Raw genomic sequence first — 16,541 nt, forward strand, 5'->3', positions numbered from 1 at the left:
CCGTTCAACATCCAATCAGTGAAGGCGCCACACTACGGATTAGCAAATCGGTATCTTGTCCACGGAGCGGACATAGATATCACACATTTTTTGAGACACACTTTCTGGTCGTTTTAAAGAAAACTACTGGACGGATTGGCGTCAAATTTACAAAAGCACGCTTTCATGGCCAAGACGCTGCTCCTGCCAAAAATTTGGTGAAAATCCTTCCAGCGGTTTGGGCTGTAGGCGTGCGCAAAGTTTTTCCCCCATTCAGTCTATTGAAAAAAAAGAAGTTTTGGGACCTCCCTATAACTCCCCCCCTGGACCAAACATCATCAATCTTTGCAGAAATATTCACATAGGGCCATATACTTTTTTTTGCAAAGTTTGGTGTGTATTCGTCGTCCAGGGGGAGCGGAGTTATAAGTCGCCCAAAAAGTGCTCTTCCTATGGAAACATGTTGTGCAACTCCTGTAAGTGTCTTGTTGTAACTGTATTGGCACAGTGGCCTGCTCTTAAGTATCACACTGCTTTTTGTGTTTTTTATTCTGGGGGCTTACACAAAGGATAGATCTTGCTGTTACCTTTTCAAAGTGTGACTCTTTTTTGTTTATTTCTGCAGCAGTCCTGTGTAAATTGTGGTCGTGAAGCAATGAACGAGTGTACAGGATGCCATAAAGTCAACTACTGTTCCACATTCTGTCAGCGCAAGGTACAGGAATGAGCTATTCACGTAACCTACTTGCCTTTTGGTTTAAAACGTTTGAATTTCTGGCTATAACAGGGCATGTTCCTACCTGGTTAATTAACAAGAAAGCCTGTCTTGCCTCTTTGCACATTCAGAAAGCTTCACCGTACTTGTTGACTTGACTGGACAATGATTCAACCCATGTCTTATTGGAGCGACTGCATTTTGATGGACATTTTGAGTTCACAGAGGTGGTGAGAAAGATATTCTACAAACATTCTCAGGGGGACTGAACTGAAAATGCGGTTTTCTGAGCAGTCCATAAATTCTATTAGATGGAGTAATGAATGGCTGCATTTCATTCTTATGTATAGGTCGCCTGACATAATGAAGACTTTCAGTGGACCGATCCTAATGTAAGTGGAGGGGCATATATATTTACCATCTTATAAGAGCTTATGTTCTTATGAAGTGTGCCATGGCATATTTCTCACACTTCTAAGTGATGTAGTAGCAGGTGTTATTGTCCCATTTAATGGTACTCAATGTATCAAACACAAAACGATAAAGAGCCCAGTTGGATCTGCCACGAGATTAGAGTTTGGAAGTGCAGACTGGCCCCTTTTGAGAGACCAGCCTGTACCTCTTGAGCCATCTACCCAGATTAGGTACCCTGAAGGTGGGTAACATATAAACTTCTGTAGGTGCCAGGTCACCAACAATACACAAGAGCATTTTGCAACATATTATGCTGGCTGTGCCCAAAGCAGAGCCGAATGCCTTTCAAAACAATATTCCTGTAGTGTCGACTTTCATACTGCCAGTCAGAGCACCATAATATAGTCCAAAATTGCCCAGGAAAACACATTTTCGTGCAGCTAGTGCCCATTATATGCCAGTGTTGCCACTTAAAACCACATTTTTGTGCTGGCTTAGCCCAATATTTGACAGCCTTCCCACAATATAAATACATTTGCATGCTGCCTGTTCCATATATATGCTTACGATACTACTTAAAACATGATTGTCATGATGTTGGAGCCAACAGCAGATCGGGAGATCTGTCAATACAATATATGCCAGGATTGCCCAGGAAAACCCTTCTCCATCATGGGATCTTTATTGATCGTCATTAACACTGAATATTTATTTTAGTTACTTTTTTGTGTGTATTGTGGATTGCCACGTGTATGCAACTTACTTCAAAGCAAATTTGAGTATAGCATGCAAGGTGTGGGGAGAGAAGCGAGCACACAGGAATAGAGATTGAACACATTGGGTCCATAGAGACAGAAATATCAGAATTAAATCCATTAAAGTAACTACAAGTAAATCCCTGTCTTTTAGGTAGAGTACAATAATTTGGTGCAAATAAGTGCTTTGAAGGACAAGGTTACGATAAACATATGTTATGTTAAAGGTTCTTATAGCATGCACTGTTGCCACCTACATGATTTGTTGGTGCTCTGGTGGATCTGTAAAGCAAGCGGTGAGGGGGCTATGTTAGTAGGACTGAGCGGGAGAAAAGAGCAACAAAGCTGTGATGTGCAGTTGGCAGCTTAAGTTCGGTTGACACTGTTCACTGAGAGTAGGTGTGTTTTTTAGTTGGTAGCTGCCATATGCTGTTGGGATGACGGTATGTGTGGTTTATTTTTTTGTTGTGGCGTAGTGAAGTGCGTGCAGTTTGTTGTGCTGTAGAGGTATGGTTGAGTTTGAGAGGTGTATGCAGATTTTTTAGCTGTTCTGCCTAACTGTGGACCATATCCCTTCCCCTGTCATACATTCTGGTGTGCTCAATAGTATAACTTTATAATAATAATGGCGTTAGCCAGGAATCTCTGCAACACGCGACCGACTATGATGGCAGAAAAAATCTGATGGACCTTGACGCGTGAAGGACCAATGGCACAACATATGTCACACAAGGGACAGTACCACAAACACGCCCAGTAGCGTTCCTCCCCAAATCTCAAAAACAAGTCATGCAATACTCTGCGACAACCACCAGATGACGGGCCATGCAAAGCATGTGAATCATAGCATGTGATTCTAAGCAGATCCACAAGCCTCAGAAATATATACGTTTAAGGCGCACTGTTAAATGTTTACAATATAAGAACTGAAACAGTAACATATGTAGAAAACAAATGCACGTTTATTATGTAATGGGCCATAGGTGTAATAACTTTTAAAATCACTTTTACAGTAACACATCTTTGTAAAACTAACTGAACTATAGGTGCAAACTTTCCCAACCTAATGTAACTTTTAATGACCACCTTCCAGCCGGTCTTAAAAAGTCCAAACCTATTTTATGAGAGTCTCACAATGTTCAGATGGGCACTAGGCCTCCAGGGGTTAGGAGATGAGCAGGATAGGCAGGTTTCAGTGTTCAATGTTCAAAAGTGGTAGAGCCAAGCAGGATCTCTTCTGGGTTTGCAGGTAAGTAAAGGTTGTTTGTTCTAATTAGGAGAATCAGGATGTTCCCTTGTAGAGGGACCAGTGTCCTAGGGCAGGGTTAGAGTACAATGGGTTGTTCCCCCCCCCCTTTATATCTCTGTGGGAGCTCTGGAGGGGTGTGGGATACAGCTATCTGCAGCCCCCAGGAATAAAGGATCAGCAAGCAAAGTTCCAGGTAAGGTTTACTAGGAGCAGGACAGCAGGACAGCACCTTAAAATGAAGAATGTGTTGCTGCAGAACGGTTGCAGCATTGAGTTGACAGCAGACTGGGTCACATGTTTCTTGGTCCTGGTGACAGAAGAAAGGGACTTTGGTGGATATGGCGGCAGCTCTTGTGCAGACGAATCCCAGAAAAGGATCTTCTTGGTTCTGGCTTGTTGGCGCCTTTTCCGGGGTCAGTTGAAGGAGAGATATTGCAGTGGTATACTCTTCTCCTTTTCTCAGTCGTCGTCTGTTGTGAGGGAACTTTGAGGAGTTGGCTCGAGTCACTGCAGGTTTGGAAGGATGCCCACAAAGTTCCTGGCAAATTCCTTCTTTGGGTGACTATGCAAAGCACAGTGGCACAGGACCACAGGTATTGGGGAATAGCAGGCTGTGGAGGTCACAGCTCTTCCAGAGATGGCGCAAAATGCGGTGTGTCTTGGGATTGGTTAAGCAAGGGAGGAAGTTGTCTCATTCGGATCTTCCCTGTCGCTCAGAAGTGGAGGTCGGGACAACAGCAGTTACTCAGCGGGATGTGGCGGTCTCTGAAAGTTGCTTGGGCTTCTTTGGATTCTTTTATTCCAGTGGTCAACTCTCAGTTTCTGCTGCAGAACCTCAGAATGTATGCATGAGCACTGGTTGATCCCATGCAGCATTCCAAACTTGGGGATGGCTGTCCAAGGGGGACAGCCATCCTCCCAATCATAACTGGTTTCTCTCAGACACTCTGCAGGACAAAAGACTGGCGGGGCTTTGGTTCACCCTCCCCACTCCCTGTCCTGCCAGTCACTCAAAGACCTTTTGCTGGCTTTCCAAGGGAAGCCTGGTGAAGACAAGGGAACTAGAGGAACCTCCTCCATCCAGGTAGGTAGAAGAAGACCTAAGAGAGGACAAGCCATCTTGTCAAGGGCTCAAAAAAATACGGCCACCATTTAGGGCCAATGATGACCCTGGTGTATCCTACCGCAGCCTACGATAAAAGTTCACCAAAAGTTGTGTAAAAGGTACATCTACATGATACTTAAGTTTTCTCTTAAGCAAACATGGCAAACAATTCCCACTGCGTTTAAGGGCCCATCCAATCTCGAGTTGGGCGGAAAGTTGTAGTTTTACCTCAAGCTTTTTGCTGGAGGTAAAAATTCAACTTTACGTCTGTTTTCAGCCATTTTCAGTGCTATTACCACCGGTGCTATTACTGCATGCAGTTATAGCGTTGGAAATCCCCATAGAGTCCTATGAACTCTTAAAAAAATGGGGAATTGCATCCTTACCACTACTCATGATCCGACGCAAATTTCGCCAGACCGAGTAGCGGTAATGGTATTTGCGTTGGCAGTATCCCGGTGCTATTACATCCGGGATACCGCTAAGGTCATGATAGAGTCCATGGTGAGGATTGAGCAGATCAGTCAGTACTCTCAGTGTAAACCTCATTAAAGAACGCGGTTTTCAAGTATTTCCTAAACTTCTCGCTGTTAGGTTCTAGCTGCAGGTAGAATGTAACCGCTAGATAGGTATCTAGGACCCTTGTTTCAAATTGCTTTCCTAGTAATGTAAAGGTCCTTATGCCCAATGTGGTGCTGTAAAAGGAGTCAGTGTAGTTATAGTGATATTGGAGATATGGCCATATTTTCTAAGGCCGAAGATCAGTTGCACAGCAGATGGATGCTTTTATTATTTTCTAGTCTTGAGATAAACATTGCTTGGGTGATTTGTATCATAATGTTTATGCCTGATCATTCTGAGCATGTTTAGGAGGAAGTGACACTTGCAGCCTTGGATGTGATTTGTTGTGAGAATGAGAGGTAATGATCGAAAATGAGCCTTAAACATGAAAAGTTCCCTACTTTGGGAACTCGCATCCCCTGCAAGCTATCACTGGCATAATAAAAAGCCCAACTTTCTAGAGGATGTTCATTTTCCAATTCCATGTTCTTCAAAACAATTCATGTAAAGGGAGTTCCCAAATTAGGTAACTTTTCTTGTTTAAGGCTCCCTGAAAACAACCGATATGCCAGGGTTGTAGTTTCTCCTCTGCACCTTAAAATTCTACAAATACTTCCTCGAATTATCTACTAATGGATAAAAATCCATTGAAATCAGCAAAATAAAAACAAAATGAGAGTACACAATGATCGAAAATGACCCAGAGTGTTCTGGCTTTGAAGGTTCTAATGTTGCAGGCCTCATACCCCAGGGCCAGAAACTACCACAGCAGTAGCTTCAGCTGCACCATCCATACTTGCATGGCTGTCAGACAGTACATCATGTTTGTGATGATGCAGAGGTCATTGAAGTCTGAGCAAATTCCTATTTGGGGATCGTTTACGTACATATTAGAGACAACGTTTAAGTGGTCCAGAAGTAGAGTTAGAGGGCGGGTCTACACAATGAAGATCCAGGAAGAGAGTGAGGAGACTTGCGGGATCACTACTCGAGAGAAGGTGGTTTGAAGATTAAATGTGCCCTCATTTCACTCTGACAGAACTGTCTTCCACGAAGGATGAGATCCATTTTGGGGCAGTATCTTCGATTACCATTCATGACTTCAGGCTGGTTCTCATGGTGTCATGCTCTAGGGTGATGTGCACTGCATTTGGGTCTGACAATATGATAACCATAGGTTGCTTGGCATCCAGGCTGTGTATGATTTCTTCTCTGGTGTTGAGAAGTGTAGATTCAGTACTCTTGCCAACGCAGATGCCTGATTGATTGTCATGGCATAGCATCTGTTGCTCAATGTAATCCTGCAGTTGGTTTGTGACCATATTTTTTTTATCAGTTAAGCTTTGAATGGTTGGTTTGAAACAGGACAATAGTTACAGGACAATCCGCATCTGGGTTTTTGAGGAACTGTATGACCAAAGCAGCTTTCAAGGAGTAAGGCATGGTTAAGAGGTGAGCAGGATCTCACAACACTTAATTTAAATAACTAAGATAAAACTTTCTTTCTTCAATAATTTCAAACAATTTCCTGACTACAATTAATGAAATTTGGCTTATCTATCTTTCGATGTTTTCAACTTTCCCTCAGAAAAGAACATTTATGAACTCACATAAGGAATGTCTTCATGGGAAGCTGTAAAAATAGGGAGGTCTTCTACCCCTCACTGGGTGACACTGACTTGTCATCTGATTGATAAGAACTCTCTGCTTTGCCCCCAGACACAGTACTGCAGAAGGTTTCCCTGACTAATGACATCATTAGATTCTCAAAACTACAAAAGGGGGCGGCCTTGGCATTGAACATCCCCATTTCATTTTAGTCACCACCAATTTGACATTTTGCAACTTGGAAACCCTGACAGACCATAATTCCTCTGGTGCCAGATTTGTTGAAACCAATGATGGAAACATTTTTGTTAATCATGCAGTTTTTTCTCAATTAAAGTTGGAATAAGAAATCCAGAGACCCAGAAACTTTCTTTTTAAGGATGTTATGATGTTTGTGACTTGGAAGTGATATTCTTTATCTCAGTCTTCGCCCTACTCTTTGGCACCAGTTGGCAAGGAAAATAGGAGTCGAGACTTATACATTTTCTATTTATAACTTAGACTCAGAGTACAAAAAACAAGGTAATTCGTCACATAGGTATACATTTTCAGATGTAGACAACATAATCAATTACAAGACGCTATCAATGAAGGGCATCCTATTTAAAAAATAATCGTAGTAAGTGCAGGCAATGACGATAACAGTGGTATTCACACTCAATAACACAGGGTAACAACTACAACAATTGTAGGTAGTTTGAAAAAAAAACAACTAATTGTCTTGGGGACGTTGTTTAGGGGAAACCAATTAATATGTTTCTGTTGTGTAATTAAAATATGTCACCTCCTTGAGCCATTCAGAAAACTTTACAAGCAGTCACCGACACTTTACCAATATTGCCACAGAGGTATTTTGCAGGTAAGGGAATGGCAGGGATGTCAGTTCTCGCCATTAGTGTTTCAGATACATTAATCCATAAAATAATGGGTTAAGGACAGGATCAGAACATATTCATGAAATCAGCTGGTGAGATTGAGCATATGAGATATTTATCAGTGCTAAATGTGTTGTAGTTAGTTATTGTCGCTGGAGTGCAATGCCATTGATTTAAAACTTTGAATTGAATCAGGCCTGCCCAGGAATTAAGACACTTCTCTGGTTAAAAGACAACACCAGCGCCATTGTGCAGATTGTGAACTTCTACGACCATCCAGGCTTCAAGCTCATTGCTACTTCTGGACAACTATGATAAATCCCTCTTGTATTTGGTTGAAAGATTCACTGAGTTTCTTCCTACAGACAAGCACCAGGTAAGTAGTGCAATAAAAGATGTAGCCGATGGCACAGAAATCATTTTGATTCTTAGAGACAGTTCAAGGGTTTTTATATTTCTTTGTGGGGCCTAGGGTCCTCGCTCTCACTCTCATCTTGTTAGGACCTTCCTCCCTAACCCAGGCCTCCGTATCTTCAGGGTAGTGCTATCAAAAGTTGATTCCTACTGTCTAATCACTGTCCTATGCTATAGGTGATAAACTAAGATGCCGGCTGTCTAGCCTCCCTCAGGGACTTCCTAACGTTCCTTCCACTTTCCAAGGGTAAGTGTTCTAATGGGGAATTGGGACAGTGCCTTGCATTTAATCTGTTAGTGTCAGGCTTTTTCAATCATGCCCACACGTACCACTTCCTGTCTACTCCTACTGCATCACCCCTGCGCCTTAGTCCTCTCACCAGTCTTCTGTCTCTTATGTTTCAATCCTTGTTCTCCCCTCCACCCTTTGTTGTAACTTACCCTCCCACTCCACTTCACTACTCCTCCTCTCAGCTATTACTCTCCTCTACATTACTACCCTCCTCCTCCTCCTAATACTATCTCCTCTATACTACTACTCTCATTCTTCCACTACTATTCTCCTCCTCTCGCTAGTACTGCTCTCCTCCTCCAAATACTACTCTCCTCCCACCAACTACTCTTACAACCTCCTTTCACACTGTACCATTCGATTCTCATGCACTCCTTACACTAACCTCTTTACTCACTCATCACGCAAACACGCACACTCGCACTACAAGCCCACTTTCACACGTAAGCCAAAAATTCACCTGCTTCATGAATATCCTCCAAAAGCCACCACTGCCTCTTTCCTCCTGCTGGTCTCTTGCTTATCCACCACCTCTATCTCTGACCTCACTTGGAAAACCCACACTCCTCTGCTTACTTTTCCCTGCTTAAATGTCCCTCACCCTGTGAGGATTGGTCACCTTTCCCTGGCAAATCTGGCCCTGTCTTCCCCACCCTGGGCCTGTATGTGCGAGAAGAAAATCTTTAAAAGGGTGCTAAGCCTGCACATAGTAGCCTGCAATGGCTAGTGTCCATGTTCATGCTCCTGGACCCTGATTCTTGGGTCTCCTGGTAAGTCTCTTAAAGGGCATGGGGCCCTTCTCTGGTCTAGAGGGTGGTCTGTGTGTTGCGCGGCATTGCAGGTCCTTTCTGGCAGCTCCACAAGTTATCTCTATGGCCGCGTAAGACAGCAGTGTTTCTCCGTTCTGTTTTTGGAGCACACTGTTTCTAGTGCATGCTTGATGTCTCTCTCTCTCTCTCTCTCTCTCTCTCTCTTTCTCTCTCTCACACACTCTCACTCTCTCACTCTCTCACTCTCTCTCACTCTCACACACACTCTCACTCTCTCTGATCCTCACCATGGCCTGGGAAAGTTACTGAGTTCTGCAAAAGCCAGAAAATGACTGCCAAGTGTTGCACTATAGAGGAATAAGGTAGGAGATAAGCATCTGAAGGCAAACCTACTGACACCCTGGGCATACTTTTGACCTTCTTTTATAGCACCACCAAAGGTAGACTGGCTCTGAGCTTCTCTGTACGTCGCCCACCTTTATGTGAGAGGGGCTTCCACCCCAACTAGGCAAGGCCAGAGTACTGGCCTTGTCACACTGTACTGGCCATTAATGATTGCCAGGGTTACTCTTTGAGGATGTCGGCATGCGTGAGATTGAAAGTGTAATACCAACACAAAAGGCTGACATATGAAGGGAGAGTCTGAAACTCTAAAATCTGATAGTTCTTTCAAGTCCAGAAATACTTTCCATGGTGTCAACATCAGCAGCAATATCAAATACAGCACATTCAAATCTACCCAAAATAACAGTGCCACAAGAGGGGAGGTAGACAGCACACTTCCACAGCAGTGGATAAACCTGCCATTGCCTAAACACAATGGGGCTCATTACGAGTCCGGTGGTAGCCATGGCGGTAAAACCGACAGGCTGCTACCGGACCCGTAGTGAATTACCGGCGCCGGACTTGTCGGAATTACTGGGACATTACAGCCCTGGTGGTCCGGTAAATCCGGTGCCGGCAATTCTGTAAATCCCCATTCTGTGGAGTCCCATTGGACTGGTGTTTCTGTGCATCTCTGCAGGTGGGTGCCGTTCCGCATGCCAGGTCAGACCTGGCGGACAGGACAGCACCCGCCCAAAGAACTCATAGTTTGCCGGTCCGGAAAACGGTGCTGGTACAGTTCTACCAGCATCATTAATTCCAAACCCGGAAACTTGTAATGAGGACCTGTCCTCGGGACAGCCACTGCTGCCCAGGTGGGACAAAATATTTCCACCCCTCTTCCACAATGTCAGCAGATAACAAAAGACATTAGTATGCCCCATTTTTTATGGAATGGTTATTACAAAAATGCCCCTTCCATTTCTCACATATGACAACATTCAGCATCAGTGCAGTACACTTTGCCAACACCCACGTGGAAGATGTATTATTATAACTATCCACATTGGCACTTTGATACCCACTCCCGACAACTGGGGAAAGGACAAGCACAGGTTTGTCTCCATGCTGCCAGAACTCCCCAGGTGTATATGCTGCTGTGTTCCTTTTGCACATGCATGTTATGGCACATCCTGGTTGTTGCCTTGACAATGGCGGAATCAATGACGTGTCTTTTCTTTTCCAAGCAGTACTTGGGCTCAGAGCCATGCCTCAGAGTCTGACATTGTGCTGGATTCTTTGGCTGTCTTTTCCTAGCAGATGTTCTGCCTTACGCGACCTTGCTTGTCCTTGTCCGCTATGTAGCTCCTGTTTACTTCTTGCCACTTTATTCCTGTAAAACTCATCTGGTCCTTGCTGCTTCCTATTATTGTCCTCTAGATACATCCCTGGATCAGGCTCTGAGCTCTTGCAGCTGAATATTCTTATTTACCATATTAATGGGTGAAATTCCCATGTGTTGGGAGTAAGAATATCGGCCTGGGCATGTTTCCAAAGACTGTGCTAGGCTGCTCCTTGGACAGGACCCTTAAAATAATTTAAATGGATCAACACAACTGGAGGTAGGGGAGATAATAGACACCAAGCACCATTGCAAAGCGCATCTTGATAACCCTTTCACCAAAGCCACAACCTCAATAGCACCTGTACTGACTAGTGAAAGAAATAAAGGAGCTCCTTTAAAAAGGCCCTATTGAAAAAGTGCTGAAGACACAACAAGCAAAAGGGATCTACTCACATTATATTCCTATGAAAAAGGAAGACAAAGATAAAATGAGACATTTTCTGGGACTGCGCTTCGCAAACAAATTACTCAAAATAGAGACAACCATGATGCTTGTAGTCTAAGTCAAACCTCCTCTTGTGAAGTTCATTGGAATGTGTTCTGTTGATCTGCAGGACGGTTATTTGCACGAAAGACTGATTGTCCAAAAACATTACCAATACAAAGTTCTCCCTTTCCGTCTCTAGTCTGCCTCAAGGGTAGTCCCAAAATTCATGGCTGTGGTAGCTGAGAAAGGTCAAGAAAATATTGGTCCACCCCTACCTCGCAGATGGGATCATGAAGTAGTGTTCTCCTTCAAAGACCAGTTAAGATTTCTTGACAACAACTCACACACCAACTACAGAATCAACATAAACAGCAATAACAAGATGCATTTCTTCCCCTCTGGGGGAAATGGCCTGCGTTGTGATTGTTCCTCATACATGGCTGCTTAGAGTTTGTAGAAAACATGTGATTGGGAGGAGCGTCTCATGATGTCTCAAGCTGAGAAGTCATTTTCATGATGGAGCTAGAAGGAAAATGTTCTCTAAGGTGGGTATTTTCAAATTCTCAAACGCTACAGCCCATAGTGAAAAATACCTCCAGGAACGGTCTGGGTGCACACATGGGTCAGGGCGACCACACAGGGAAAGTGGTCAGATGAGCAGTAAACAGATAATATAAATATGCTAGACTTGAGAGTAGTTCACCTGGCCCTGAAAGCCTTCCTGTCATCAATTAATCCAAAAACAATCTGGAAACAAACATCCGTGGTGTAGCCATAATGTCTTTACATTGTAGTGTGGCAAAGTTCCCTACCTGTGCCAGGTTTTTAGGCATGGTGTGGTCACAGGACCCAGAGGATGTACACAGGGGATCCCATGGACCACACCAACTTGCCCCAGGTCTGTGGCTGAAGACTATCACTTGGCCCATAACTCTAATCCCTGTATCTTTAAGATAGGCTCATGTCCTTCAAAGCCTGCCAACACCTTGATGCCCCTCCCCCCCATGTTGTGATTCACCCTGAAGTAGGCACGAGGTGAGCAGGACATGGGAGAATCTTACAAGAGACAATGGTATTGGCTGTGGTGCACCGACAGGCTTAGATGTGGAGCGGTCGCTCTCAGGGTGGGAGAGAGAGCGCTAGGGAATTCCGTGGCATACAGAGGGAATGAATGGCATTCAGGATGGCAGCAGAGCCTAAAATCAGCTCTACCTGTGTCACTGGTTGAAACTCAGCCTCATGTGAATTCTGTAAGTGGGACCTACTGCTCCATTCCAGTTAGGGCCGTAGTAATCCCACATAGTACTATCCGCCCATGCGTACAACAGCACTCTGAAAGCGGCCAGACCCCAATAAGAGTGGCAGGTAAATTGGCATGGAATTTGGTGTACAGGGTTGTCGAGTGAGTTATAGGGGTTGTTAGAGGGATAAAGAGGAAACAGTAGAGCCAGAAGAGAGTGAGAGGTTTAAGGAGTGAAGACAGGTGGTTGAAGGAGGAAGAAGAGAGGAACAAGTCGAGACATACAACAGAGGTTGGTAGGAACATCAGAGGAAAGCCAGTCAGACAGTAGGTGGGAAAGAACAGTAAGGAGTAAGAAAGGAAACATCAAATAGGAAGTTTGTGAGAAGCATTTAAGACGAGATTGGAGGGTAAATTCAGGGGGCAGGTGGAAGAGAGACATAAAAAGAGGTTGGTGGTGAAGTCAAGAGACAATTGACTGAGAAAAGCAGAGGTGAAGGTGCACTCAAACCTGGAGCCTGACCAGGGTGAGCCTCTGAGGTTTGATGTTAATGTTAAAGGTATTTGTACTGCGCACCGTCACCAATGGAATTGGTCCCCAGGCACTCAGGTGGATCTGCAAACAAGAAGGCGGGCTAGGGTTAGTCGGGTGAAGAGGGAGTAGGAAAGTGAGAAAAGGTGGTGTCCTGTTGCCAGCTTCAGTTCGGTTTTCACTGTGCGCGGAGCCTGGGTGTGAATAACGGATTGATGTAAGTCCTCGTGTGCTGTTGGTGTGACTTATGTGTTATTTGTTTATTGTTGCAGTGTGGTGAAGTGTGTGCGGTTTGCTTTGCGTGAAGGTGGTTGTGTGATTTTTGTGTCAGTTAAGTATGCAGAAATTTGAGCTTTTGGATTAGTGGGTTATATGTCTCTTAGTCCTTATAATTCTTGTTCTATGTATCCGGTTGTCCTATGGGGTATGCATATTCTTTCTCTTTTTCTTTCCTGTCTGTCGAATTGTTACGTGTGATGGCGTGGCAAGTTCCCAGCTGTGTTATTTTCGACCTTTGTGTACCAGGTTGGGCCATGCATTGTCCCCCACTCTGGTATTGGTGCTGTACATTTACAATCACCAGCTCCCTTCCTATCTATTCCCTGTCGGTGTTCCATTGCTGCCTGTGTTTACTTTGTAGGCCAAGGTGTTATTAATATATCATCCTTACACTTGCATCCCGATCAGTCCGTGATCGTTCGTTGGCATGATTCTAGCTTATCTATCTTTCAGTTGGTAAATTGATATGCTGTAGGTTCTTCTTCCCTTACTTCTGTTGATGGGCGATAGCTTAGTGATATAGGGAGGATCGGTTTCCTTTCTCAGCATTGTTTCAGCTGTGTATGTGCCTCCATAGGCATTCTTTCTAGCTATCAGGTGAAGAGCCAAGATTTTAGGAGTTTTCTGAATAGGAGGTGATATCTTGTGTTACGTATGTTCTTTGGTAGCTCGTTCCAGGTTTTTGGGATGAGGTGAAAGAGGATCCTCTGAATTTTCTTTTGTTGTATGGTTGTGGTTCCAAATGGATGTCGCTACTGGATCTGACCGGCCTTGTTGCGCTATGTACGTTTATTTTTTCTCTTAGGAACTTGGTCGTGGATTGCAACCACATATTAAGAACATGTGGCGAAGTATTGGGGAGGTACAGAAGGAGAGTATAGAGGTGAATAAAGGGTGTGCATCAGAGGTTCCCTTAGATATGAATATGGTCGATCATATGAGAAAGCAAGTAGGACTGTGCTAGTGGAAATAGATCCAGGACCCTAAGACAGGAAGGTGACGAGATTCATTAAACCAAGCTTTAAGACAAATTAAGCTTATGTGCCACCAGCTGGAAGCTCTGGCGGTTCACCAGCTGTTAGTCAACCCCGACATATTGATGAGAAGGCCTAGCATCCAGGCACATCTGGGCCATGTTAAATTGTGACAATGCCACCATGTACACTCTTGGCCATATTCTCCATTCAAACAGAAAAGTTAGTTTCTTGTAATTGTAGTTCTTCGTCAACGGGATCCTCATGGAATTCAAAACACTATGGGGGTAATTCATAGATTTTAGCGCAGAGGCAGCGCACGCGAGCAGCGCAGAGAGGGAGCGTGCGCCAGCGTGCGCCAGCCGTGTTTGCTAAACAGCATTCTGGCGCACCGCATATTCATGGAATTCCCAAGCCATTTTGTGCGCTGGCGCAGAGAACATCCCGCAGCGCCAGGTACGCCCCCAAGAACACCCCTTGCGCAAGGAAATGGTATTGAAATCCCCAATGCAGCGCAAAGGGCCGCGCTAACCCTGCACCATCTTACAGGGCCGGTACACTGTAATCGCGTGAAAATACCACGCGTACCCCGATCACGGCACCCAAAAGTGTGAAAATGTACAGGCGCAACCCTCAGAATATGCGTACCCCGCTCGCGCTAGGCCAATAGCCTGTAAAACTCCCTGCGCACACCTCAGAATACACGTACCCCACTTGCACCAGGCCTATCGCGTGTAAAACTCCCTGCGCACCCCTCAGAATACACGCACCCTGCTCGCACCAGACCTATAGTGTGTAAAACTTCACACGCACCCCTCAGAATACACGTACCCCGCTTGCGCTAGGCCAATAGCGTGTCAAATGTGGAAAAAGTCCCCCCTGTGGAGTGGGCTGCCTGCGGAGCATAGCCAGGGGTGAAGGGCTGCCTGCGGGGCATGCCCAGGGGTGAATGGCTGCCTGTGGGGCATGCCCAGGGTGGATGGGCTGCCTGCGTGTATTCCGGGGGTGCGTGTGAAGTTTTACACGCTATTGGCCTAGTGCGAGCGGGGTACGTGTATTCTGAGGGGTGCGTGGGGAGTTTTACACGCGATTCCGCTAGCGCAAGAGGGGTATGTGTATTCTGAGGGTTGCATGGGGAGTTTTACACGCGATTCCGCTAGCGCAAGAGGGGTATGTGTATTCTGAGGGGTGCGCAGGGAGTTTTACATGCGATTTCATAGCGCGAGAGGGGTACATGTATTCTGAGGGGTGCGTGTGAAGTTTTACACGCTATTGGCCTAGCACGAGCGGGGTACGTGTATTCTAAGGGGTGCGCAGGGAGTATTACATGCGATTTCGCTAGTGCGAGAGGGGTACGTGTATTCTCAGGGGTGCGTGTGAAGTTTTACACGCAATTGGCCTAGCGCGAGCGGGGTACGTGTATTCTGAGGGGTGCGTGTGAAGTTTTACATGCGATAGGCCTGGTGCGAGCACGGTACGTGTATTCTGAGGGGTGCGCAGGGAGTTTTACATGCGATTTCGCTAGCGCAAGAGAGGTACGTGTATTCCGGGGGTGCGCTTGGAATATTACGCCTGATTTGGCAGTGTGGGTCCTCCCGGGTGTGCCCCAGCCCCCTCCCCAGGCCCTGCAGGCAGCCCACACCACAGGGGAATACCCTGCACCCCTGGCCATGCCCTGCAGGCAGCCCATCCACCCTGGGCATGCCACGCAGGCAGCCCTTCACCCTGGGCATGCCCCGCAGGCAGCCCACATGGCACCATGCACTTGTGAGCCCCAACACATGTCCCACCCACCATTGATGGCCACCTGCCAGTATGCCGGGACTCATGTCCCCCTGCACTAATTGACGGGCACCTGCCAGCAGGCCCTGACTCATGTCCCCCTGCACCCCCACCCACCCACCGTTTGGACCAGGATCAAACTGAGGTTTCAGCCCGCCTAAATGATTGTCTAAAGGCAGTCGGGATATGGAAGGACCAGAACTGGCTAAAGTTAAATGGCGATAAGACGGAGGTACTGTTGGTAGGATGTCCTCCCAACCCCCTACTGTGGACGGCTGCTTTTTGGCCTCTTTCCCTTGGCCCTTTACCTAGTCCAGTCAGTAAAGTAAAGAACTTAGGGGTTATCCTCTCCGCTTCTCTGTCAATGGCCAACCAGGTTACGGCCGTATGTCAGTCCACTCATCATCAGATCCGGGTCCTTAAGAGGGTCATGCCTATGATCCCCGAAGCCCTCCGCCCTCCTGTGGTGGCTGCGCTAATCCTCTCACGGTTGGGCTATTGTAATTCGCTGTACCTGTCACAACGATCGGTTTTATTCACCGTCTTCGGCGCATGCAGAACCTTGCAGCCAGGTTAGCCACGGGCTCTCCCTATGGGGCCCACATCACGCCAGTGTTACGCCAACTTCCTTGGCTTCCGGTGAAGCAGCAAATTCATTTTAAGTCTCTGTGCGTCGTTCACTGAGCAATTCACAGTCAGGGAGCCAAATTCCTACAGTCTAAATTTGTTCAATATGTTCCGGATCGGGATCTCCGTTCCGCTACCTCTAACCGTCTTATTGTTCCCAGAGCTAACCAGGAAAGGCTTGGCGGCAGAGCGTTTTCTATTGCCGCGCCTAAAC

The 16,541-nt window shown here is 45.8% G+C and overlaps 1 protein-coding gene across 2 annotated transcripts in view; it reads left to right on the forward strand.

The window, feature by feature from the left end:
- The window catches only part of DEAF1 (DEAF1 transcription factor), a 364,344-nt gene that overhangs the window by 270,399 nt on the left and 77,404 nt on the right, over positions 1 to 16,541 (forward strand). Inside the window, exons 11-12 of one of the 2 annotated variants that reach the window (XM_069624040.1) lie at positions 605 to 694; positions 7,457 to 7,591. In XM_069624040.1, coding sequence (XP_069480141.1) covers positions 605 to 694; positions 7,457 to 7,576 — 210 coding nt within the window. In that variant the 3' untranslated portion in view covers positions 7,577 to 7,591. Of the gene's footprint in view, positions 1 to 604; positions 695 to 7,456; positions 7,592 to 16,541 lie in introns of those variants that run through there. The other variant, XM_069624041.1, reaches the window with a different exon arrangement.

This window comes from Ambystoma mexicanum, chromosome 11, assembly GCF_040938575.1.
Source record: "Ambystoma mexicanum isolate Mex_15411 chromosome 11, UKY_AmexF1_1, whole genome shotgun sequence".
Taxonomy (NCBI): Eukaryota; Metazoa; Chordata; class Amphibia; order Caudata; family Ambystomatidae; genus Ambystoma; species Ambystoma mexicanum.